This window comes from Pteropus alecto, unplaced genomic scaffold, assembly GCF_000325575.1.
Source record: "Pteropus alecto unplaced genomic scaffold, ASM32557v1 scaffold8, whole genome shotgun sequence".
NCBI lineage: Eukaryota > Metazoa > Chordata > Mammalia > Chiroptera > Pteropodidae > Pteropus > Pteropus alecto.
Genome location: NW_006494609.1, coordinates 1726442 through 1752476, shown reverse-complemented (window position 1 = coordinate 1752476; position 26035 = coordinate 1726442). Strand labels below are relative to the sequence as shown.

The 26035-nt window shown below is 45.1% G+C and overlaps 1 protein-coding gene across 2 annotated transcripts; it reads right to left on the bottom strand.

The window, feature by feature from the left end:
* Nucleotides 1-3981: 3981 nt before the first annotated feature.
* DCAF4 (DDB1 and CUL4 associated factor 4) lies at nucleotides 3982-26035 on the bottom strand. Of its 2 annotated transcripts, none has more exons than XM_015599553.2 (14): nucleotides 25894-26035; nucleotides 20243-20338; nucleotides 18930-19030; nucleotides 18348-18505; nucleotides 17525-17607; nucleotides 16115-16217; nucleotides 14140-14283; nucleotides 13214-13263; nucleotides 9446-9525; nucleotides 8071-8169; nucleotides 7844-7941; nucleotides 6744-6917; nucleotides 6242-6356; nucleotides 3982-4991 (listed from the first exon to the last, which is right to left on the bottom strand). In XM_015599553.2, exons 2-14 carry the CDS (start codon nucleotides 20329-20331, stop codon nucleotides 4798-4800), a joined length of 1488 nt encoding a protein of 495 aa, XP_015455039.1. In that variant the 5' UTR covers nucleotides 20332-20338; nucleotides 25894-26035; the 3' UTR covers nucleotides 3982-4797. The 2 variants fall into 2 exon arrangements, with proteins under 2 accessions (XP_015455039.1, XP_024897868.1); XM_025042100.1 differs by having other exon boundaries at nucleotides 8071-8166.

The window sequence follows — 26035 nt, the reverse complement described above, 5'->3', positions numbered from 1 at the left end:
ACTGTGCTCTTTCCTTTAATTCCACCAGTAAGTCTTGCTCCCTCTTTCTAATTGATGGGAAAGTAGCTGGTGGCTTTCAAAGCAGAATACAAGTGAGGCATGTTTCTAGGGTGGTCATATTTTACCTGTAAATACCTCAGTTTATTACTCTTAACAAGAATTCAAAAAGCTCTGCCAAATACCACAGAACATTATCATGGGTTTTAATCTCATTGCAACAGGATGTTTCCCCCAGGCTTTGGATAGCTAGCCTGCCCAGCTCAGTTTGCCTCCTGGAACCAGGAACTCTGGATGTTCCTTGACTGAGTGTTAACTGATAGAGAACGCTTTCTAGTGGTTAGAGGGCTCCACGTGTGCTCACTGACCCTGCTGTTCTCTTGTACTTGGGCTGTTCACCAGAGCTTTCCACAGAGAGTGTGAGACGAGGCTTTGTGGAGTGGGGGTGCCATGGGGGGCGGAGCATGGAGTCGCAGCCCAGGCTGAGCGATGCCAGCCTGGCCCCGAGTAGGGCAGCTGTGTTGGGTGCTGCGTGGTGCTGTGATAGCGGCTGCTTAACAGCTTGTGTTCTCAGGGTTTCACTCCAGTAGCTGTGGGATCACAGTCCCCGGGGAATCTTCTCTCACAGAAGAGACTAGGTGTTACTAGTGACCTGTGGAAACACTGGGGAAACTTTTTCTGTCTTTGTATCTGTCACTCCTGTCTTCATTGCCCTGCCCCTGCCTTGTCTGTTCAACTCTTGTGTCTGTTCTCTACTCTCTCTCATTCTTGTGGCCATTGACACTCTCGTCTTTGTCCCTTCCCTTTGCCCCATCTTCTTTTCCCTTGTCTCTCTTTCCTGCGCCTGTTGCTTTTGCCCTGATCTTCTGTTTCTTGGGTAAGAGGGCTGGATGGGGAGGATTTAAGGAGAGATGTGTGTGGTGGCAGGCCGTGTTAGACCTGGCCATTTGTCCAGTCGCTGTGCAGGGGCACCCCTGAGCTCGAGTCTGCCCGACCACAGGTATGAGGCAGAAGTCTTCGAAACTTCCTTCCTTACACCAGTCAGACCAACAGAAGGAAGGGAGCTCAGCGACAGAGTAACAGGAGGTTCTCCTTACCCTATACATACAGTCCCAGCCTCAACTATGGGGGGAAAGCCAGCTAAATACAGGATGAAGACAAAAGCTTAAACTATTGATCTGTATCATACATTCACATTTCAGCTTGATTAATTTACTGAAACTGAACATATAATCAACCAGCACCCCAGAAATACCTAGTCCCTCCCCCAACTGGGAGTACCCACTATCCTGACAGCTTATAGCACAGATTAGTCCTCACCCTTTTAGGCAGGTGCTACACAGAGGCTTTAATAACCTTATGGTTTAAAAGACTTGCTCATAGGTGGAAGAGAGAGTTATTGAACATATCTGAGAGCTAGGTCTGTAAAGCTGGTGGTTGAACTAATTGGTCTCCTAAATAATGGGGCCCGGTGGGGTCCTTACACATCTCTTGGGTTTAATTCCTCTGGTTTGTGAAGCTGAGACTTAACAGTTGGACTTTTCAGATGAAAAGGAGTGAAGGAAAGTTTGAGTAGAGATCTGATGAGGAACTTGAAACATTTGTGTCCTGAGAGCACCCGGTGGCAGGTGGAGATGGGGCAACTGGATGTTATACGTGACCAAGAAACCACTGGAACACAGATCTTTTAGGAAGATTATTCCTGTGGCAGTGGCCGTGCAGGGGGAGACCTAGAGAGGCAGACTTAAAGGAGTGGACCCAGAGGCTTTTAGCAACTTAGACAAATGAAGAATTGGAAGAAGAAACTGAGTTTAGCCTGCAGGTGTTTTCGGAGACCATCATGTGAGAGTTTTAGACCAGCACAGATCTAGGGCTGACAGGTAAGCAGGGCTAACTTGGCCTACTTGGTCTCAAAGGACACTTCCAGGAACCCTTGTTGGGGGACACTGAGGAAGCTCAGTACCCCAACAGGGCATGTTGGCCGGCTGAATTCTATCTAGGGTGGCTACACAGCAAGACGGATTGTAAGGCGGGTGTTTATCTGTGGGCACTTTTGATAACCAATATGTGCCATTGTTCTCTCATCTGTCTAGAAGGCTACAAGCAGGCAGACACCAGGCCACTTAACAAAAGGTTTATCATAGCTCAGTGCTGCTGCCACCATTGCCTGCTCATTTTCTATCTTTCACTGTCACCTGGGGGACAGGACAAAATGCCCCAACAGACCTGCAAGTGAAAAATGCTTTGAGACTGCAACATACTAATCATCTCTGTTAATAAGCAAACAGACCAAAATGTTTAAAATCAACTTAGCTAAGTTTAACCACTTTTTGTACAATCTAGACCAAATGTTAGGAGCAGTGACTGCTAACCAGAGATCAAGAACAAATTGCTAAATTTAAATTAGAAGTTTTGAAAGCCCCTCCCCCCCACCTTTAGAGCCTAAGGAAAATCTAACATGATTTTTCGATAACTGTATTTTCCTAACCAGAAACTTAAGCATAGTTGGAGTTAAGAAGGCAAATGGGGAGAGGGCCATACATGTCGAACCCACCTGGTATTCTCGAGTAGTCAGAATGTCTCCACTGTTTGGGGAGATCAAAGTTGGGTTGAGTAGCCAACTGTGGGCTTTCGGCTCCACTGAAATAGTGCACAACTGTGGAGAAAGTGCTGCATTAGATGTGCAGTACCAGCGATTCCAAATTGCAGATACTGTAATGAATGACCTTGTACATTGTGATAACTTAGACCTTGAGGTGATAAAGAGTATGAGTGGATGTTAGGGTCATGGCTCAGCATTTATTATGCTTTTTGCTCTCAAGCAGGGGTATGTCAGCAAAGTTAATCCCAAAGACTCCAGTGAAATTGGCCACCTGGCCCCTTCCATCGTATAAGTGTTTCCTGGGACCAATGTACAAGTCAGTATGCCAGGGTTACATAGATACAGGGACAAGATTTGAATGATTAAACACATAAGAACTTTGGTAATTAACACATTGGTGCCAGAAAAATTTACCTGGTGATTGTCATGAAATGTTAGCATCGCATGTTTACCCTTGCACTGAGCCACTTCCTGATTTCCCCATAGCACTAGTTGTGATATTTAAATATTGTCAGTGACTGGAGGTGACCTCAAGTGTTCTGGTTCCAAGTCCCAGCTCTCTACATGACAAGGTCTGTGACTGACTGGAGGCCAAGTCACTCAATATCTCTGCTCAGACTTCTCTATAAAATGTTAATAATTTTGATATTACTACTACTGTCCTGTTTCATTTATGGGTTGTTATAAGGATCAAGTAAGATGAGTGAAACATTTGTGTCCTGGAAAGTTCTTTATAAAATGAGGCACTAAAAATATTTATTATAGCATAGTTCATTTATGACGTGACCAATCATTCTTGGTTTTGGTTTTTTTGGATTTGGTTCCCTGTACATTAAGTTGTACTAGTTTTAGCAGGAAACAGATGTAAAGTTCAAGGAGATAACTGATGAGTTTAACTGGTGAAGCATCCTGGGCTAGCAACAGTGAGGTGCAATTACCAGCTAGACCTGAAAGGGCAAATGGAGAGAAGTTACTGGAACCCAGAGAGAGCTATGTTCCAACAGAAGCCCTGGCCTTGGGTGGAGGAACATGGCCACAGCCCCGCAAAGCCCAGCAGGAGGGAGGCCAGGGATTAACAATCCCACCTAACTCTTCTGCCCTCTCCTTTCCTGCTGTATGTCCCACCAGCTGAACCCCCGGGGCTACAGAGCCAGTGAGGTAGTCCATAGAGGTCAGCTTCCTGGAACACACACAGCAGGTGACACAGGTACAGGTCGATCCAGAGAGGCAAATGGAAGCTCCTCGGCAAAGCCATGTAGGGCTGGTCTCAGTCTCTACCTATTTTTCTCACCTAAGATTTAAGTAGACATTACTGCAGCTGGTATGTTGCTATAGCAGCCAAGTATCATGATCTTCTAAGTCATTCAAATCAACTCACCATACCATGGTTTTTTTCTAGTTTATTGTTTGGTAGACAAGTTCTTTAACACTATAAATAGCTCACAAATTGTTTCCCATAGGTTATAAAAAGTCAAAGCCAGTTTTCTTTGAGACGGGGCCCTTGAATCTGACATTCAAGTCATCATGATAAAAATAAGAGCTGCTGCACCTAACATTCTGAAGGTGCCTTGACAAAGGCATCTAGCACCTCAAAAGATCCATCTTTCCTTCTAATGCCTCTGAATGGTAATAAAAGGAAAGTCCCAGAGACCTGCTACTGATATGGAGTATAAGAAGGCTAGTTCGATGACTCTGAACTCCAGCTGTAAACCTTCCTCTAGATACTCAAAGAAAAGCCTTCTTTCTCTCTCTCGACTGGCTTTCTCAAGTACAGATACATGTCTTTCTGCGGTTCAGGCACCGACTACCTGAAGTCTCACCCAGTCTCATTAGGCTTCATGAAAGGGCTTTTGGTGAAAGTAGCTTTAATTTAGTTATTGCCAATCTTCAACCCTTAGAAAAAATTGTTTAAAAAAGAAGAAAGGACTATTCTAAGGACTTCAACCAAAGGAAATAGGTACCTTTTATGAAAAGGACTTTTAAGCTCTCTGAGCTCACAACGTAACTGAAATAACTTTACTAAAGTGTCTCCACATAAAACATAGCACCTTCTCCCCAGCAGCTAGATGGATGAGGATCTGTGTTCGTAGAGCATCCATTTAAAATGCGCTCATTGGAAACAGCAGTTATGGCAGAACCATGGCTACTCTTTACTTCCTTAAGTAAATTCCACATCCTTCAGGCTGCACCCTGCCGAATCAGCTGTAGGAGAAACAGTAAAGGTCCTGCTGGACAGCCATGAGCAGCCCTGGTGCTCCCCGGAAGCCCCCAAGCCGGGAAGAAAAGGCCACGCTGGGAACATTGGTCCTGGAGGTGGGGTGTGGAGAGGGTATGGTTCTGAGCAGGTGGGCATCATGGAGGCTCCAGATTCTCGTGTAGCAGTCCTGGCCCACTAAGAGAGGGAAGACACGTGGCAGGTTACTGAGAGCTTGCAGACAAGAACTTGCGGACATGCACACATGGCTTCTCATGATTCCTAAGGGCTAAACGTGATTCCATGTGAGCCAAAACGCAAAGTCATAGATGGAACTTTTTTCTACTGGTAACATGGTTTTGAAAATCAAAGTTATTAGTTACTCTGGTGCTCTAGAACCATAACTAGTTGCAGGTATTCAAAGTGACAAGACGCACTGGCTGACTGTGTGACACCCTGGATGGTTCACTGGGCATCCTGGCTAACAGGTGGGCATTCTGCTTCTCTTGGTGTCAACGTTTAGTCAAGAGGCAGCCCAACCCACTGGGTCTAGATGACATGCAACTGATTTCCTTTTTATCAAGTAGTAACCAGGACAATCTCATAACTTTGTCACATCCTGGCGGCCCACTAGGTGTCGACTCTCCCCAGAGCTCTTTCTGGTTTAACGGCTCAGTTCATAAGAGCAGATAGTGTTCAGGGCTCTAGAGTTGTGACAAACGTGACACCTAATACCATTGGTTACAGTAGCCCAGACACATGATATATGCTACTAGAGATCTTCAGAGGAAAGAGAAGGGCAGATCTTAGGTGTTCATGGATTTCACGTTTGTGCTTTTGACCAGCTGAGTGACCATGACCACAGGTGCTACCTCAGCTGTGGACGAATTCAGGTAGCACAGTTCACCGAACATCGTGAAGACAGAGAACATAGTCTTTAGTGTCAAAGGCCTACTATTTTATTTGTCAAACCACTGAACTTTCACACTATCAGAATATTCTATAGCCCAGAAACAGTATGATCTTGTAACTCCTTTCAGGGGGTTTAGTGGCTAGCCAGCTCTGCTCCTATTCTACAGATTGTGGATACAGAGGGATGGTGTTAAAAGGACCAGGGATCAGTTCCTTTACAATGACCTTAATTTCTTTTCTCAGCATTCTCTGGAGGAAATGTAAGTATGAAGAACAGGGAGCGCAAGCTTTTAAAATGACAGTTGCACGACTAGATAATGAATGCTGACCTAGTGCACAGGCTTAAACCCTACACTCAGGTCTCCCAAGCTGCTGTGTTTTATTGCACCTAATTTGACTGTTGCTGAAGTGATGTTTGCCCACTGGTGTGAGAACAAAGGGATGTCTAACTGGTGGATGTTCTCTTCTGCTGATTAGGATGCTGGGGGCCCTAAGGGATAGTATTTGATGGATGAACTCTCTCCTTCCCCAGGTACCTGCCACCACAATTCCTTCTTCCTCGTGCACGTGCAGGGGCAAGTGGGCGTACTCGTTCACATGACCTTCATACTGCCTTATACACTTCGTGGTCCTCAGGTCCCACAGCTTGATCTGTGGGAAGAAGCACAAAGGGCCATTAAGGAGGGTCCAGCAGGTACACTGGTGAAACCCAGGCATAGAAGCCAGGGAGGGTGAGGTGGTCTCTAAAGAACTCTTCCAGTTAGGAAAATCTAAGCCTCAAACTCCTGAGCCCTAGAGTCCATCAAAAGCACCAGAGCCAGTTTCACGGCTGTCTAGACCAGACTGGCTCCCAGGGGACAGCAAAGCAGCTGCCTTGCACAGCTCACAACTCACCTGGTCTCCAGCTGCCTTTCCCTGCTGCTGTCTGGCATGCAGGTCTCTTCTGCAGAGCCCCTTCCCCTAACAGAGCCCCTCCATCTGGCAGACCTCTGCTGGGCCACCAGCTCCACTGGCTTGAGAAAGTCAGTGCTACCCTACCGTTCCAGCCATGTCGGATGCCATCAGGCATTGCTCTTCTTGGAGGATTTGCACAGACGTCACTGCTGAGTCGTGGAATAAGCGCGTGGCCTTCCAGCCCTTGCCCTGATTTCGACAACGCAGATCAATGGCAAAGATCTCTCCAGAACGACAGCCATTAAACAGTAAAGGAGCCTGTAGAAAGAGGGACTGCTTGGTACTTCCCTCTATGGCTGGGAGGGGTGTGCCCTCCTGAACGCAACCCTTGCCTCTCCCCTACCATCCCAGCCTCTGGGTTACAGGGGCAGGTGGAGATGGGTTGGTCAGGGTTTGAAGCACAGTGGAGTTGGAAGGGTTCCTTATGAAAAAGGAAAAGAACTGGACCCCATGTGTCCCTCCAAGACCCTCCCCAAAGACTGCATTGCTCCTTAGGCCTCACTCTGGAGTCCAAGTGATGGCACTCTGTCTCTACCAAGGTCATTCATGATAAGCTGGGGTAATGAATATGGCACTCTGTCTCTACCAAGGTCATTCATGATAAGCTGGGGTAATGAATATGGAGAAGAGAGATCAACAGTCCAGGTAAGACATGGGTCCCAAATAGAGATCAACAGTCCAGGTAAGACATGGGGTCCCAAATAGAGAAGGAAGATGAAGAAACCTGAATTAATGAACTCTGTGCTTACTGCTGGAAGCAGGGTAACACGCTCCCCTCTCTACATTTTTAAAGAGAAATGGCATTTTCTGTGGGTCAAATCTTTGAAATGCAATAATGACTAGAATTTTGATTTTTAAATTTATAAAATGTGTAACTCGAAAGCTGTGTATGAAACTTTTAAGTGCTAAGATTTGGGACATAATCTATACATTAAAAAAATTACTACTTAAAAATGGCTAACAATTCATTTAAACAGGAAGCTGTTTAAAGCAAGTTTAGCCAGGCCTTTCTGGATCAGCAAACTTTCATTCAGTGCATGCATATTCACCAAGTAACCATTAACAATGCCCTTTTTCCCCTGTAAAAGGGGGAGAACTAAATGCCACGTGAGAATCCAATTTCAATCCAGCAAAATTTCCACTCTTGGATAACTTTATATTATGCCCATCTCAATCCAACCAACCATAAGAGCAAACTGCTGGGCCAAGACATCACTGCTGGTCCCAAATGACAGCCGGTGTCCCGTCACCACGTTGGTCACCAGGACCCACCGAGATAAGCCTGACAGAGACACAGATAGGGCGGAGAGACAAGAGTTACTTGCAGTCCAGGGAGAGGGACTGCTTGACGGGAGTTTAAGGTCTCATAAATCCTTTACTTTGGTGACCTAGGGTGGCAGCCATGGCTCACCTGTACTGAAGCAGTTATTCGCCTGGATGTTCAAGGACCACGCACAAGACCAGGCCCCGGGGATCCGAAAACTGCAGAGCATGCCAGGTCGGTCTCCTGCTGAGAGGAAAACTGACTGTAAATCTTGGCTGCCCAACAGGGCATGAAGGGAGACTGTCCCTTCACCCTGCCAGGCCAGTGATCACCAGATTTGGGAAACCTCCAAGAATAGCTGCTCAGGAATACCTTGGCCCCTATTCTGGGTTTTGTGGTAGCAAAAAAGAGACACTTAGCTGAGGTGCCTGGTGCAAAAGTGGTTATTCTGAGAGTGAATATGCGTATCGTTCCTGACGTCCCAGTAGAAGTATTAAAAATATTAACAGCTATTGAGAAGGCAGTATGGTGTTACAAATTAAACGGTTTCAATCCCAGATCATACCATTAGCTGTATAATCTCAAGCAAAACATTTTTAAAAAACTTTATTGACAAAACATACATAAAGGGCATAAATTATAAATATACAATTTAATAAATTATCACAAAGTAAATATAGCCACGTAACCACCACCCAGGTTAAGAAACAGAACATTCTAGTACCCTCCCAATTGCTACATCCCCACTCCTCCCCAAAGAGAACCACTGTTCTGACTTCCAATACCACAGATTAGTTTTTAGTTTTCTAAGGCAAATTCTGAACTTCTCTTTGCCTCAGTTTCCTCATCTGTAAACTGGTGATAATACGTACTCCTGCCTCACAAGCTTGCTATACGATGAAATGCCAGCGCTAAGTGTGCATGAGCTCATTTAATCCTTCGTTTAACTTGACGGAATAGGTATTATCTTCACTTTACAGTGGTTAAGCAATCTGGTCAAGTTGGGATTCATGCCAGATCTGCCTGAAGCCTGCACTCTTCTCTAACACCCCTGTCTAATTGATCCTAAGTCTCTGAAAGACTGGAAACTTAATATCCAGAATGCTGCCAGGGAGGAGAAGTCCAGAATCCTGAACTGCCTTCAGCCAGAGAGAAGTAAGCATCCCCGACAGTACTGGTCCCACTTTCGTAAATGATCTGTGCAGGCAGCCCAAATATATTTTCTCATCTTTTGTATTGGTTACATGCACTTAACTGTTCTGGCTGCTAAAATGACCCAAAAGGAGGACATGTGTAAAGATGCACATGCTTCTAGTACGAATCCTGGGTCAGGTTCAAGGAATCCTCCCACAGATGCTTCTGCAGACTGTCACCCCTGCCAGCTGTGACCCGGGTTCATACAGCCCTTGGTTCCTACCCCTCCTTTCCAAGCCTTCTCCCGAGAGCTGTCGTTGGCTGCTGGGAGGCAGAGGACAGACACCTGTCAGAGCACCCCCTTATCCAAAGCAAAAGGGCCTGGTACCTGGATGACTATTGACGAACAGTGATGCTGGGAGCAGGGTGGCGCAGCCTGGAGTCTCTGCAATTCCCATGAGGCACAATCTGGAAAAGCTGTTAAGGACAGTCAAGTACAAGGCTCTCCTCGGGGAGGAGAATGGGCATTAGCACCCTTCAAAAAATTATAAAAATAACACCCGTAAGGCCAGATTTAACACATTTACATTTTCCATATTTAGTTTCAGATGTTTTTAAAGGAAAAAAATGTCGCAGATACAGTTAAAAGCCCTCTGACCTCTCCCCAGGCCAATTCTCCCTTCTCCCCCGCAGAGCAAAAAAAATCACTATTCTAAAATTGGTCTGAGTTCTAGGCCATGTTATAATATTTCCACCACATGATATTTGGCCAGGAGCAATACAGTTGTTTATGTTTTAAAAACGTATGTAAATGGCATCATGTGGAGTATCTTTTACAATTTTCCAGTCTCCACTATCTTCTAGATTCATCTATGTTGACATTTACAGCCTGTTCTTTCATTTTCGCCATGGAGCATTCTTTCGTATGAATATATCACTATTTATCCAGTCTCCTGCTGACGGGCACTTAGGTTTTCTTTTCTTTTTTTTGTTCTGCTGCTGGAATGAGCGCCTTCCTGTCTCCCACTCCCATGTGTGGGAGGCTTTTCTAGGCAGTGTTTCTTAAACCCATGGTAAGAATTTAATTTTACACACTATGCTATATACACACAAAATATTGGAAACAAAAGTTTTATAAAATATTTGCCCTTCCTAAGTATGAAACTCTTGATATTTTCTAGTCTATTTCATTTTAAAAATATGGCTCACAAATTGATTTATGGCCCCCACTAACAGGTCACAACTTAAGTTTGAAAACTGCTCCAATGTTTATACTCAGAGTGGAAATGCGGGGTTGTAAGGTTCATGCACCTTCAACTTAAAGTGGCTGTATCAACGTACTTACACCAGCAGTTTTCCCCATTCTCCACATCTGCCAAATCTTGGCACTATCAGACTTTTAAGTCATTTGGGTTTCCTTTTTAAACCGTCTCTTCATATTCTTTGCCAACTTTCCTATTGAATTGTCTTCTGACTGATTTGGTGCCCCCCCCACCCCACTTTCACAGCCAAAACTCTCAACAGGAACCTACGTTTATTCCCTCTTCCTTGCCTTTCTTTCACTCTTCAGCCCACTGAAATCCAGGTATGACACTTACCTTTTCAGTGACATGTTTTCCCCAAGGTCTCCAATGAGCCCTTAGTTTCTAAATCTGATGAACACCTTCCAGTCTTGGCCCGCGGTCATGCAGCACGATTTCTAACTACACACTCCTTGGGCCTCCGCGACACCATTCTCTTGGAGTTCCCTGGTCTAGATTCCAGGCCTCTTAGACTCACATCTCTCCTCTCCTCCTGCTCGTTGGCTCCCTCTCCACTGCCCACTTGGTCGTGCACCAGCCTTCCGTCCGAGGTCTCACCCTTGGCCAGCCTATCACCCGCACTGCTATATAAGAAATGACTCCATGACCACAATCTTCCAGGGGTATCCCACATCCCTGAGGACTCCGACTTGCAAAGCCCTACTTAATGCTATGCAATGTGCCAAGCTCTGTCTCGATTCTTCCTTCTGATGGGAGCTCTGTCTCTTCCTTCTCATGTGGGAATCACTTCCAGGAAGGCTGCCCAAATCCTTGCATCCCTCTTGCATTCAACTGCCCCACAGACATCACTGTGTAGACTGATCACCTGTTGAGCTGCTCATCTCCAGCACTTTGCACAGGGATTACATACACTCAATAGATGTTAGTGGAATGGATACACACACCCCTCACTGAAAAATGTAAATATTTGCAAAGCAATCATGCAACATTCTTGACAATCTGAATGAGTGATGTGTGCATGTCATGTTGCCTTGGGTGGTAAGCCCATGTTAAATATCTCTAGTATAGAGGCTGCTACAACTATAAATGAGAACACTAGCTGGGCAGCTCAATGCCTTCCTAAATAAATCTCTTTTGCATCTGGGTTTGGAGAGCAAGGATGTGGGGAGAAAGTCTTTACACAGGTATGCTTTCAATTACTGTGGCTGAAACCCAGGTTATAGTCAAAATGGATATTTACAGTCCAGTATTGAGGATTTAATCCTTTAATAGGCCAAAGGTTAATGAAGAGCCCAGTAGTGTGGAATTCAGTCTAACCTTCCACCACTCTTTGGGGGAAACACACAGAATGGAGGTCTGGTCTGAATAAGGTTCCATTTTTGCAAAGAAGAAAGTTTCATGGTCTTCAGCAGAAGTAACAGCTGCACAAAAGCCTGAAGATTACCTGAAATGACCACTAGAGGGCAAGCCACCAATCAAGCTACAATAGCCCAGCGGTCCCAAACCTTTTTAGCACCAGGGACTGGTGCTCCCATGAGAATCTAATGCCTGATGATCTGTGGTAGAGCTCAGATCTGAGGCGGTGATGCTAGCACTGGGGAGTGGCTGCAAATACAGATGAAGCTTCGCTTGCTCACCCGCCTGCCACTCACCTCCTGTTGTGCAGCCTGGTTACGAATATGCCACAGACCAGCACGAGTTGCTGCCTGGGGGTTGGGAACCCCTGAAATAGACTACATCCTTCATACTCTTTAAGTCCAATTATAAAGATTTCTATCCTCTCAGCCCACAGAAAAATGAAAAAATGCCATACTGTTTTCCGATCAGCAATGAGTGAAGTTATTTTCTCTCTCTTTTAAGGCTTAGTCTCTTCTGTCCTCTGACGAGATCATCAGTAACAAGTCTTCCCATCATCTCAAATCCACCAAACGAAGCCTCGTAAAACTTTCAACTTACAGAACACACAGTTCTGTGTTTGTCTGACATAAAATTTATAATCAGATATCTAATTTAGGCTTTAAAACCTTTGAAATAGTGTTGTGGAATAAATTAAAAAAAAAAAGCAGGTTCCAATTCAGCTATCATTTGTTTGAGGACCCATGACATGCCAAGCACTGTGCTAAGTGCATTCACAGATGTTAAGTGTTAACCTCATGACAGCTCACGAAGTAGGTGTTTGGTACAAGTGGTCATGGCTTCATGAACACACTTATTATATGAACCAAGAACACGTGGCTTTGGCTTTGGGTCAAAGAATATTCTCCTCTGAAGCACATGATGGACAGTTGCCCTGTGCATAATCGAGAGGCCCCAGGGATCCAGAGAAAGGGCCCAGCTACCCTGACACTACACTACTCCCAGCAGAAAAGCCTTGATGGCTCTCTGGGAAGGCGGAGACTAGAATGAAGAGTGCTCTATAGAAGGCCCCTTTGGCAGCGACCCTAGGCCCAGAGTTCACAGACTCATGTCCCATGCCAAAGGCACCCCCTTCTCTGGTGCCTGCCCTCAGCCAGCCTCCCCTAGGAGGCCCATCCCACCCCGGGACCACTGCAGCTCTTGGTATCTCCTTTGCTTCAAGAGGATTTGGGATTCTTTCCCAAAGCTTTATTGCTCCTTTCTGCTTTATTGCTCTGCTAGAGCATCAACTCTCAAGTTCCAGAACAGTGTCCAGCACACAGTGACATAACATCACCCCAGGGCACAACTACTTCCCTATGCTCCATGGGAATTCTTGTTTTCAATCTATGTGAAATGCTCTTTCTGAAAGGGTTAAGAGAGGGTACAAAATGGCCCAGACCTCTGACCACTAAGATGCCACCTCGCAAACCCTGCAGACGCCCATCCACATCAAGGTGTGGCTTGCCCACCAAACCTCTTCCTCTGCCAAAAGATACAGAATGTGAGAATCCAAGTGATTCAGCGAGGCCCAGCAAACAGAGTTCACCTGGTGAGGAAGCACACAGCAGGACGGAAAGATTGGTTTGACTGCCAACTCATGGAGAGAAAGACAGATGCTTTCCTGTAATTTGTGGGGATATAGACGTGACCTTTTTCTAGGTCTCGCTCCTTTAAAGACTGGAATAAGCGTTCTGAAACAAGGAAGCTCCCGGTCCCATTAGGCAGTCTTAAAGAGGGACAGGGAGGAAGTAGCCCCCAGGCCTCGGTCCTTCATTATCAGCAAGAGCCTCATAGTGCGACATCTGGGTGTACCCCCCAGGGCAGGGATGACTTTTCTGTAATGGCAAGAAACAAACCTAACTGTATCTCACTTTACCCAGAAACCATTTTCAACCTGTATCCATCCTGTGGCTCAACAAAACAAAGTCACAGCTTCTTAGGAATCCAGTTGTCACCCCACTGCATTTAAAGGTTGCCCCTTAGGCAGCAAGCTCCTCATACTATGTAAAGCTCAATGTCAGCCACAGACGGGCTGAGTGACTGACACACCATCCTGAGGAACCGGGAGGCCTCTCCACTCAGGCTACTGCTGCCCGCCTCCCATGACCTGCCTTGGTGTGGGCTCCTTCAGATCAACTCGATCCTCTTGAAGGGAAGGTCCTTACAACCAGTTAAAGAACCACTGCTTCAAGCTTCTCCCATCTAAATTAATTTCTTCTCCAAGATAAGAAACTTTAGAGGCCCTTTTCTTCTTCTTTGGGTTCTCAGGATCTAAAACTCCATTTTCCCCTTGGGAAAATGAGGTAACTGAGTATTGGCTTCTTCACAAATTTCTCTCCTCTACTCTGAAGTTGGCCAACCACTACCGTGCCCCTAGATCCAAGGCAAAGCAGCTGCAGGGCTAAAGGGAAGGCAGCCGTACCTTTCGGTTGGTGAAGTAGAGGTTTTCATGCATATGCACCTTGAATGTGGGGGGCTTCAGCCCGCGCAGGCTGATGATGCCGTACTTGGAGCCTCCAACTCTGACATCGTTCACTGTGAAGAGCCGGTCACTGTTGGTATCTGCCTGGAGGGGGAAAGTGGATTGTAGGTGACCTCCTGGGCCTAAGACCATGCGCCATCTCTCCCAGCTCCTGTGCTCTGCGCAGGTGAGAGCTCCTGACCGTGAGGGAGCATGGAGATGACCTAACTTGCCCCTACTTGGTATAGCCATCGCTGGGCACAGGTGTCTGATCTCACAATTCAGGAGCAGGGATGAGGATGGCAGTAAGGGGGGTGTGGCCAAGAGGTCTGCACAGAACCTCACTTAGAACTGGGTTTGGAAGAGTCCTAATGTCCACCCAGAGAAATGTGGTGACAGAACATGTGACCATCATGAAAGCCACACAGCAATGTGGATGCCAGTTAAATTGTCAAGGGTAAAAGGAAGATACAAAATTGCATTCCCATTACACAGGCACCATGATTACAAAAAAAAAAAAATTGCACTAAAAAAAAATTTACAATAGAAAAGGCTGTGTTGGGTTGTGGGTTATTTTTAAGATTTTTTTTTCTTTTAAAAATGTGGTTAATAATTATTTCAAAGCAAAAATTATATATGTGTTTTATATATATTTATAAACATACACACACATATACATATCGATTTTGATGCTAGTAAAACCGCACTCACTTTGCAAGTTTACTTGGCAAGAACAGTTATGTTCCTGAAGAATCATTACCAGAGACTAGAGTCAGATCTGAAAAACTGATCCCTGGGTAGCAAACCACCCTGCACAACCCTCTGGTCAGACCAGCCAGCCAGTAACTCTGGGTGATGCAGAAGGTCTTCCATGGGCCTGCCCACAGCTTGTGTGAGACCATGTGAGGACCAGGGGCTCAGCCTATATTAAGCAGCATGTGCACACTGACCTCCACCTCCGTGCCCCAGTTTACCGAAGAGCCCAGGGAAGGGCTCCTGAGGGGAACCCACAGCAAGAAAGTACTCAGGTCAAACTGCATCCCCAAACACATATGAAGAGTAAAGCCATAGGAGAGAAGGTGAGTTCTGACCCCCAACTCCCTGTATGCTGTCAGGGTCTCCTGGAGCAAGATGTAAGGGTTAATTCTGTAGCTTCAGCCCCTGGCCTGTCAGTGGACTAGAACGAGGCTCTCTGTTTTGTGTCTCTCTCTCACCATCCTCAGCTTTCCCTAGACCTCTAGGAAGGACAGGGCTTCCTAGGCAGGCCATGCTCTCCTACGGCCTCGAGTTCCCAGTCTAACTGAGTGGTCTGGCTTCTTCTATTTGCAGTGGACCCTCTGCCAACATTACTCTGGCCCCGGGACTCAAGCAGTTGGCCCTGGCTTCCAGCCTGGGTCTAACCAAGAGCAGAGAAGACATTCTGCTCCCTGCAAATGATGTGATGAAGGTGTGATGAATGTGTAGGCCCAGGGACACAGGCCTGCAGGCCCCTGCCACTCAAGTCAGGGACAGCAAGCAAGGGAGTAACATGCTGTTACTACTGAGGACACTGGAGCTTCAGGTTTGGCCACCAAATCCTGCCCAGTATAAGAAGGATTAGAAGCCCCGTCCACTGTGTACCCTTTTGATTGTGTACACAACACATCCGAGGGAAAGTTACTTTGTGATAGCTCTCAGTCAATGTGTGGTGGGCCCTGGCTCTCATGTCAAATGACTGAGCTGTAGTAGGGGTAACGATGGTCTCCATGGCCTGCCCTGCCAGCTTGGCACCTGCCAATAGGTAGCCAGCAGGTGCTTGGAACCTAGAGGACACCACCTACTATCATGCAACTACCATCTACACTGCCAGGCTTGATGGAAGCCAATGCTAAGCCACAAAGTGTCGGAGGATGGCAGTCATACCCCTGGCACCCACAGATAGATCCCTGTCACTCACCAGTATGAGGTTAAATCGGTCGTTTGCCAAAGCGGACGGATCTGAGCTGTGAATTTGGACCTTCTTCCTCTGCATGCAGCTCACTCGAAGCTCATGGGCTAAACTGCAGAGGGGAAAGAGAGGGGACGGGGAGGGCACGGGTGCCATACCGAAATACCCACGAGGAAGGTTCAGGGTGGGGTTCTACCCTGTCCCATACCCTGGGGACCATCTCCCCCAGTCAGCTTTCTCCATATTATTTCTCAGCAATGAAATTGAGCGAGATCCCCCTAAAATTCAATTTTAGAACTCAGGAAAACTAAAGCAAAGAAATCAGCCCATTCACAGGATCGAAGAAAGTCAGAACTACAGGAATTTGTTTTTGAATCATCTAGTGCGACTCTTTCTCTTGAGACCAAGAGAAGGTACCTGAGAAATCAAACAACACACCGAAGGACACATAGGCAATGGGAAGAGCCGAGGCATGCAGCCGCCCATCTGCCTGGCCCGTTCCCTCTCCACATCATGCTATCGCTCCACTAAGGACAAAGCATCTTTAAGGGTGAAGAACAGATCTTTCAAACCAGACTTTTAACTCTTTTTTTTTAAATATTTTTATTTTTCAATTAGAGTTGACATTCAGTATTATTTTCTATTATTGACCTACAAGTCTTCTAGGGGAATAATGGAGAGACATGTCCCTACCTGCCCTGACTCATCCCTCCTGCATGGCTGGCCCACCCTGAACGTGGCCCTGCTCCTTGATGAGAACTGTCCCCTATCTATAAGCTACCCAAACTCATGTTGTTTCTTCACCTGCCCACACATAGCAGGAGGCAACAGAACACAGGGTTAGGAACTCAGGCGTTGGAGTCAGACAGATCCCGTCCTTTCTCACTTTACCCTGAGAAAAATCACTCCAATCTGAGCCTCAGTCTCTTCTTCTGGAAACTGGGGGAAGAATCAACCTATCTCACGGGGTTTTAGCTAAAATTATATCAGGAATCACAAGTATTTAAAGTTTAGTACACATACATCCACTTAATGCTCCATTTTTGGTGACAACCCATTAGATAAGGGGAAAGGAGGCAGAAATCTCACAGCAATGAAGTTATAAGACCTACTACTAAAGTAAACATGGTTTATGAGTAACAGAGGGAACATCCTGAGAAATTTCTGCCCAGTTTCTCTGCCTAGATTCCCTCTCCTCTCCCCCTGGTCCCCTACAGGAGTCTCCCCACTTGCTCCAGAGGGAAAATGATTGTCTCAGGCTGGTTTCAGCAGCAGAAGGCAGACTGTGAGCTGGGGTCCTGCAATCACATACTCCTCCTCACAGAGTACCTATGTGGTTTCCTGACTGGATTCTTGGGCCATGGGAATAAAAAAGAGGAAAAGAACATTCATGAAGGAAACAATGAGGCACTGACTTACCGGCAATAACTGGTGACATTGAGAAAACCCAGCTTGCTTTTTTGTATCAAGGAAGATGCATTAAATCCCATCCTGGTTATTTTCTAAATTAAAAAAAAAAAAAAAAAAGATAGTTTTAGTGAAATTTTATGTATGGGATAATGGAGAATGTTTTTAGTTCCACAGGATGCAATGAAGAAACAGGTACAAAGTTGGCAGAAATTATATGCATAAAAATCTGACTGTCTCCTCTCGTTGGCAAGAGAAAAAGTATATCACAAAGAAGTATGTGTGAGCTATAAAGTCTGCTCAGTGCCTCTGTCCAAGGCCCCCATCAATTTGTACCTGAGGAGATGAAGCCACCAAACTAGTGAGTGCAGGAACGGCACTGGACGCCCAGATCTGCATCGTGCTTTTTGTTCAACCTATGGTGACCTTGCAGCCGGGATTTTCCATTCTGTTGCCCCCATAACCATCAAAATGTCCTGGCATCTGATCTCCAGAAGGGATACAAGAAACCCTCATATCCAAACCACATAGACCTGATTTTCTATTTAAAATATACAGTTACTAAAACTGTATCATGCTGCTTTTCAAGATTCCTCCAGAGAAGGACAAAATGTTAGAATTACTGGTGAAACTTAGGAAATAGAAAAAGTGGGGCGGGAGATTTCTTGCATATTCTTATTCTCTTCTTCCGATTCCTGTCAAGAAAAACACCACATTCTCTAACATGCACTGTGCTGAGTCTGAGAGGGGCATTTAATTGGCACCTGCTTTCAGCAGTGGATGGAGGCTGGCGGGAGTGCAGGGGCAGGGCGGCCCCCAGGAAAGTGGAGCCCACCTTTTTCTGCTTGTCCTCCTCCTCTAGCAGCTGCAGCCTCCTGTGTTCCATTTCCTTCTGCTGGATGCTCTCCTTTGTGAGGGGGTTGCAGTTGTTATGTCCCGGGAGCAAGCGGAAGTAGCGATTCTTTTCAGGGTCAAAGTAATACCCTGGTAGATCTTTAGTCAAAAGAAATAAAATCCACCTTAAAACACTATGAACTGACCCACCTGGTAAGGAGTCCAGTGGCCTGTCCACCACCCCTCAGAGCTGCCTGTCTTTTCTGAGGGGCAGAAGGTGGGCCAGCACTGTCGGTCACCATCTGGAGCCCAGTTCCGTCCTGGGGGGAGCTGTTTGCCTCAGGATCACCGTTCTTGATGCATCCAGCTCCTCCCTTTAGTGTTTCAACTTGCTCCCAGAATTTCCTCTAAGCCAGGAATGGGATGTGACACGTGGCGTATACCCACGTACAAGTGAAGTCACCAAGGACTGAGGAGGAAGGGCAGCCAGAACAGGCATAACCAGATGATGATGAGGCAGGCCTCGGTTTCATCTTTCCCCACAGGCAGGGCCAGAGGAGGCCTATCCAGCAGACTGCCCTACCTGGCACAGAAGAACTTCCGGTTGTGCTGGATGAGGTCGATGGGGCCTCCTCGTCGCTGTGGCCGGAATCCTGTGGGCTTTGCTGTGCCTCCGTGTCGCACCTGTTGACACACAGTCATGGTAACTGGAAGTGAAGGGCTTGAGTCCCAGTCATTCTTTGTGGGGTCCTGGCAGGGGGCGGGTCAGTAGTTCCACAGCCTTTACCCCTGACCCTTTGACCTTTGATTACTTAGGAAGAACTAACCCTTCTTTTCTTTGAAGGCAGTTTACCTACTGCAAATACACCAAAGTTAGGGCAAGGTTTTGGTTTCTCATCCTTAAAAGAATGCGTGTCACAGTAATTCCCTTTTCTTATCTCCTCACTTAAGCATTTCATAAAAAAGAAAACAGAAATCTTTGCCAATAAGAATTTTACCAGCTGGGCTCATTTATCAGTTCAACAGCAGTTATAAGGCTAAGTGAATTTCATTCTTTATTGAATTCAGCAGTACAAAGAGTTTAAATTTTACCCAATCTTACAGATAGGGAAACTGGGGTCAGGGCATAGAAGTGATCTGCTCAGTAATACTGATGTAGAGCCATTGTTTAAACACTCATTTTACAAAGCTACAAGTGGCTTCTGTGGCAAATATGGCTAAAGGATATAACAATACAACAAAAGACTGAATTTTAGAATCCTGATAAAAATCCTCTTTAAAATCAAGAACCTCCCTCTCCCCACACCAAAAGGAGTACAAACTTCAAAACTAGGTTGAAGGAATAAAAAATAAAAATAAAAATAAAAAAACTTCCTCTTTTGTCTATAAATACTATGCATGTATTCAGAGAAAATTTATTCTCCCTTTTTATGGCCCAGAGCTTCCTGTGGTAGCTCATCTGTGATCAGCAGCAGGAGAAAGGAAGGATTAAGTGTCATGACAAATGTCTCTGCTTCTGGTCCAAGGACTACTAGTCCAAGGACCGCTGCCCCACTCTCCGCGCAGAGCCCAGAAGGTGGCTGTCCAGCGTGTTTCCACACAACTCTGCCAAAGCTGAGTTGAGACTCTTCTTGCACAGGTCACGCCTTGCTGCATGTTGTACTCTCGTGGGAAGGCCTGGGGCCCTGAACTATCCATGGTTCTTTCAAAACATACAAACACTGGACACTGTCCTGATCTTTCCACAATATTGGTCTAGTCTGGGACTCTGTTAGGAATGCAGACTCTCTAGTCGGGCCCCACCTCACTCTCTGCATTTTGACGAGGCCGCCAGTGACTCATGTGCATGTGAGGATGCTGGACAATGCTACAATGACACCGGGAAACAGCACTTGCCTCTCATTAGAGCCATGTTGTCTGAACCAAGGGTTTTGCCGCTGGCTCCTCCTCCCAGGCCTTCTACTTTTCCAGTTGGTTTTATGCATTTCTCCTATAAGAGAAAACACATTACATACAAATGTGTATGCACTTTTCTATTTGCTTCTTGATAGTTGCTTCATGTTCAGAAGTAGGCAAAAGGCTGGCCCACTCTGGGTTATTATCAAAGTGGCCACACCAAGCCTCACCTGTGAAGGGCTGCCTGCCTTCAGGTAGAGACAGATAAAATCCAGTGCGTCTGTAGCCACTTCTCTGGCTGCATGCAGTCTCTTACCTCACAGGTGACACCTGGCCTGACAACCTGCTAACCTCCATTCCCTGGGTCACTGTATGAGGTGTTGACGGACTCACAATTACTTTAAGACAGCAGTTTGAGCTTGGCATAGGAACTGTCTTGGGTTATTCTTCTTTCTGTTCCTTATGAGATAACACCAGAACATATAATAATTTTTCTTTCAATCTAGCTTTATAAAGAACGTTTTAGCTTCCTCAAGTACACTAGCTATTAAAGGATGCCCCTGGGTCACTGTATGAGGTGTTGACGGACTCACAATTACTTTAAGACAGCAGTTTGAGCTTGGCATAGGAACTGTCTTGGGTTATTCTTCTTTCTGTTCCTTATGAGATAACACCAGAACATATAATAATTTTTCTTTCAATCTAGCTTTATAAAGAACGTTTTAGCTTCCTCAAGTACACTAGCTATTAAAGTAAAGGATGTGCATGTGCTGTTTTTTTGACATAAGGAATGAGATTAAAGCGCTTCTCAATGACACTGATTTGCAATAACTATTTTGAGTAGCTTTTTCAAATCTTATCTTGTATAGCCTGAATCTATCACTTAATCATCAAAACATCACAAGTTTTAATATTGGGAATCACATCAGTTCTTAAAAAGACTGAACTATGGTCCATGGACCAGCTGCTGTGAGTTTTAGGCTTTCTCAACACTTGGTGATTTTTTTTCCCTCCACTCACTGGAGACACTAATGACATCTTACCAAATACATTTGAAAACCACATTCAAATGCCACAACAAAATTAGAAAAAAATTCTAGGGCTGAATGCAACCAAAGAATAAATTAGAAATCTATTTGCCTTTATTTCCCAACTTCCACTCTTGGATGTGGAATGCCACATCCAAATTAGCATCGAATGAGCACTAGCGGTCTGGACCTACATTCCAGAATTGAGCATTTATTTAACACTTCCACGTCAACCTATAAGACGGTGAGCTGAAGCTACTTCAATACAAAGAAAAGGAAGAGCAATTTAGTGAGTATAATACTTAACCAAACATTTCACAAATTCTATAACAAATTCTTCTTGATTTGCTGGTGAGAACAGAAAAATGCTGCAGCCACTTTGGAAACAGTTTCACAGTTCCTCAAAACATTCAACACACAAGTCACCATACAACCCAGCAAAACCCTGCAGAAAACATATGGCCATACAAAACATCTGAACAGGAACATTCATAGCAACATTATTCATATTTGCCTAAAAGTGGAAGCAACTCGTATTTCCATCAGTTGATGAATGGATAAAAACATATGGCACATCCATAGAGAAGAATGGTATTCAGCTATACAAAGAATGAAGAGCTGATACATGCTACAATATGGATAAACCTTGAAAATATTACACTAACTGAAAGAAGTTGGATATGAAATTGTATGATTAAGTGTATATGAAATCTCCAAAAAAGGCAAATCCAGAGAGAGAAAGGGGGAGAGGGAGAGGCACACACACAGAGACACGAGTGTTTTCCAGGGGCTGGGGCGAGAGGAGGTAGAGACTGAGGAGTGACTAATTGGTACAGGGGTCCTTTTTTTTTTTTTTTAAGCTTTTTGAAAGTCTATTTTTCTGTATTAAAGAATTGTTTTTTTTTTCCAGTTATCCCAAATGAGTTGATAAATGCTATGATTAAATTATTTTATATTTTCAGAAATAAGGTACTAATAAAGGTACTAATTATACCTTTTCATTAACTAAGTGGCAGTTTGGTAAAATTTTTATAAAATTTTTAAATGATTTATGATGTTCCACATTGACTAGTTTTTTTGAAAGCAATATTCCACCAAATTACTAGCTTTCCAAAAGCTGTAGTACCATATACAATACTTTAGTATGACAGTTTTGTTTAAAACCAGAATCAGGTGAATGTAACTTTTATTTAACCCATTTCCCATTTAGGTAAAAAAAGTGCAGCTCGCTGCCAGCGTTTATTTAACATCACGCATAGAAATGCTACATTTCTAAGATTTGATATTTTCAGCGATCGAACTATTAAAAACAGAATGATGTCATTTGTTTCCAAAGACTATGTATATACTAGAGCAGTGCAAAAGTAATAATAAAAGCGAGATAATTCATGGCAGACTTTGGGGGTGAGGTTAGGACTGTAATCCATGAGGTATCTTAGGGTAAATGCTGCGGCCACAAGTGCCGCCGGCGAGTAGTCTCGAGGCAAACAAGAAAAGGGTTAAACTAAAATTGATGCTTCATGCATTTGTAAAACATACACATCGGTGTCATATTTCTTTTATTCTGTTTTGTTGCACGCTTGTTGAAAGGTAAATTTACAGATCAAGTGATACTTTATGTTTCAGTAAAAGTTTAAAAATGGAAAACTTATCTTTTTACTTAAAGCTTCATGAATCAGAAGTTTAAATACAGAAGTCATTCTGTATTTAATCAGAATGACTAGATAACAGACAAGATCCTTTTCTGGGGTCAACCTAAAAGAAGCTAAGTGAAATTGGTAGATCTTTTAGTTTTGTTATTTACTTCCTCTACTTACTACTTCTATCACACTCCCAGCCAGGTGCAGTACATTACTATGAAGTACCTTAAAATCCAAAAGCGGGAGTTGGTCATATATTACTAAGAAGGTTGAAAGACTGGGTGTGTAATATTTTTAAAATCTTCATTTTGGGTCAGCATAAATGTCCTTTAATTTTCTTCTCTATTTTCAATAGCATTTCATTTTGAGGTTTAACACGGCAACCCAGTACAGTATAGTAATCCTGGATTCTGAGTCATTTCAAGATGAAAATGGAAACAAGTAAACTGAGGAAAATTAATTTTCTTCTTAACATCAAACTCTTCATCTCCTGCTTGTTGATCTTTTCTTAGTCGATAGCTGGACACTTGTCCTGGTTTAAATACACTCTTCGCTGACAGTACTCTCTGAAAAGGCAACTTTGAATTTGCTCTTACATCTAAATGAAATTGATATTGTTGGACACCAAGAGTTCTGAAAACATCTAAATCTTTTTCCTGGTCCATCAATCTTTTATATATTTTGGCAGGCAGTGGAGTATACCTCTGAAGCTTTGCTGTGAATAGCATTTCAATAATGAAAAATTCTGAAAATATAGTCTTTATGTCCTTTATTTTATGCTTTTCAAAACTGCCAACAGTTTCTTCTGGATGAGAATTGTTTGGGTAGCGTCCACTGTAGCTCTCTGTAACTGGGTTCAGTCAGTCAAATAACATGTTGGTCAATTTGCTGGCTTGTCCTTCCTAATTCAAGTAGCTGCTTAGCTTCTCCACTCTTTGCTATTAATGTTGCTTTGAGGTCACCCCATTTCACTTTTACAATGGTTCCAAGAGCTTTCTAAAGTTTAACTCCTTCAGCAGCAAATCTTTCAACCTCCACTTGTCAATAATCCTGAAGTTCGGAACTCATGAGCATTATTTGCTTCAAATCTGGGGTCTCTGTAGAGACCTACTCCTGGATCTCATTCACCAGGAGATTGGCTTTGCCTCACAGTCTGACAGTTTGGGCGGCAAAGATTTGGCTCTGATATCCAAAATGCTTTTGTTTTGAGTGTCCTCCAGTTTCTCAGATAACCTGCCCTTCCCCTGCCCCAAGACACTATTCCTGACCTGGTAGCAGTCAGGAAGGTGTAGATCAGGAAAAGGCCTAGAGGCTTGTAGGGTGGGGGCTGCTGCACTGGGCTAAGGGGAGTTGCAGGCAGCCTCCCTCCCGGCTTCAGAGCATGGGAGAGCATGGGAGCTTAGGTGGTAGCCTCCAAGCCTCAGGCTCTCCTTGGTCCCTTTAATTTATTTAGCCCAGGGAAGTAGAACCAGAACTCCCTCAAGGGCTGAAATTCACTGTGGCCAGAGGCTCCACTTGCCCCATCCAACCCCTTAGGATGGGTGGCTGGGGCAGCTGGTCCTCAACATCCTGCCTAACACAGGGCCAGGGGCTTGGGCTGGAGCCCAACAAGGTGCCGCTCCAAGACACCTGAGCTGCACTGAGGCCACGGGGTTTCTTTTTGGGGTGATGAAAATGTTCTGGAGTATGAGATACCATGTGATGGCATAACCTTGCAAATATAAAACTCACCGAATTGTACACAGTAAGATGATGAATTCTATCTCAAAAACAAAAACGATTTACTACAGCAATACTATAATATTTAAAGCGAGAAACATCTTAAATACCCAACAATAGGAAGATTAAGATTATAGAAACTACTAGACTGTACTGTGGAAAATGCTGATGCCACTGTAAAGCAGAATATAAAATGGCCTCTACAAGGAGCTGGCCATGCCCACCATGAATTGGTATTTTTTAACTCTACAAACGAGGAAACAGGCTTAGATGGCTAAGCATCCTGTCCAGAAAGACACATGAGTGGTGGTTAGGGGATTCCACCTGTGCAGCTCTGGCCCCTGGGCTTTCTGACCCACACGGGACAACCCTCAACTACAATTTCTACTGTTATTTAAAACTAGAGTTTGGGGCTTTGGAATTTTGTTTGTTTCCTCAAGGAAGTTGTTGCATCAGTTGTTGCATTCTTTCTCCCTTGCTGTTTGATTCACAATTAAAGTCCGCAGACCACTCCACTCCCATCAAGGGGAAGGGGGTCTCATGGTTTCAGAAGCAAAGTGGGCAGACGATGAGGCTTCCCAGACACCCCACTATTGGTATGGAAAAGGTGGCTAACCCAACTCGGTGTGGAAATTGACTTGGAAAGCTTGGGTTCAACCCAAGGACCCACCACTTACTAGTTCTTGCGTTACCTTGGGCAAATGACAATCTCACTGGACCTCTTACAGCGTCTGACAAAGGTACTATCTCCTACCTATCTCACAGAGCTAGTGCTGCGAAAAATTAATGCTTGTAAAGCAATAGCACAGTGGCTAGCACTCAGTAAGCGCTCAACCTGTGTTAGCTGTTATGCTGACCTGTCTGAAAAAATCAATCACAACCTGAACTTCCTGGGAAACCGCCGCCAAAGGCCGGCAATCCAGCCACTGGCAGGTGTTGAGTGGCACCTTCTGCATCAGGGTTTAGAAAAAAACGCTCCTTCGGGTCAGACACTGAGCAGCAACACTCAGTTTCCCTCCCCCAGTGTCTGCGGCTGCAGAACCGACCCGACAGCGCAAACTGGACTCCAAGCGCCTAAGAATCCGGTACACCAGGAGCTCGCCGGCCCAGCCCCCCACCCACGCCGCGATCAGGCCGGCGACACACGTGCTCGGCCCCTCCCCGCCCCTTCCTCCCACGCCCATGTCCCACCCCAAGCTCCGTAGGGGAAGAAGCAGCAGCCCCCGGATTGACGCCAATAGTCACCCCAGCTAGCACAAACTTACTCTATTAGAGGGTCCACTCCGGCTCTCCCTCGGGCCCAGGCTCCGCAGAAGCAATGGTGAAGCGTGGAAGGACCCGGAAAGACCCTGAACTAGCGTCCGCCAGTTAGCTGCGTCCGTTTTTGTGTTGTCTCAACGGATAGG

Coding starts and splice junctions, on each gene's coding strand:
- DCAF4 (XM_015599553.2), bottom strand. CDS start 20,331: ATGCATAAAACCAACTGGAAAAGTAGAAGGCCTGGGAGGAGGAGCCAG. Junction 18,506..18,929: donor CGGAAGTTCTTCTGTGCCAG/GTAGGGCAGTCT, acceptor TTTTGACTAAAG/ATCTACCAGGGTATTACTTT. Junction 13,264..14,139: donor TCTACTTCACCAACCGAAAG/GTACGGCTGCCT, acceptor CTTCCTCACCAG/GTGAACTCTGTTTGCTGGGC.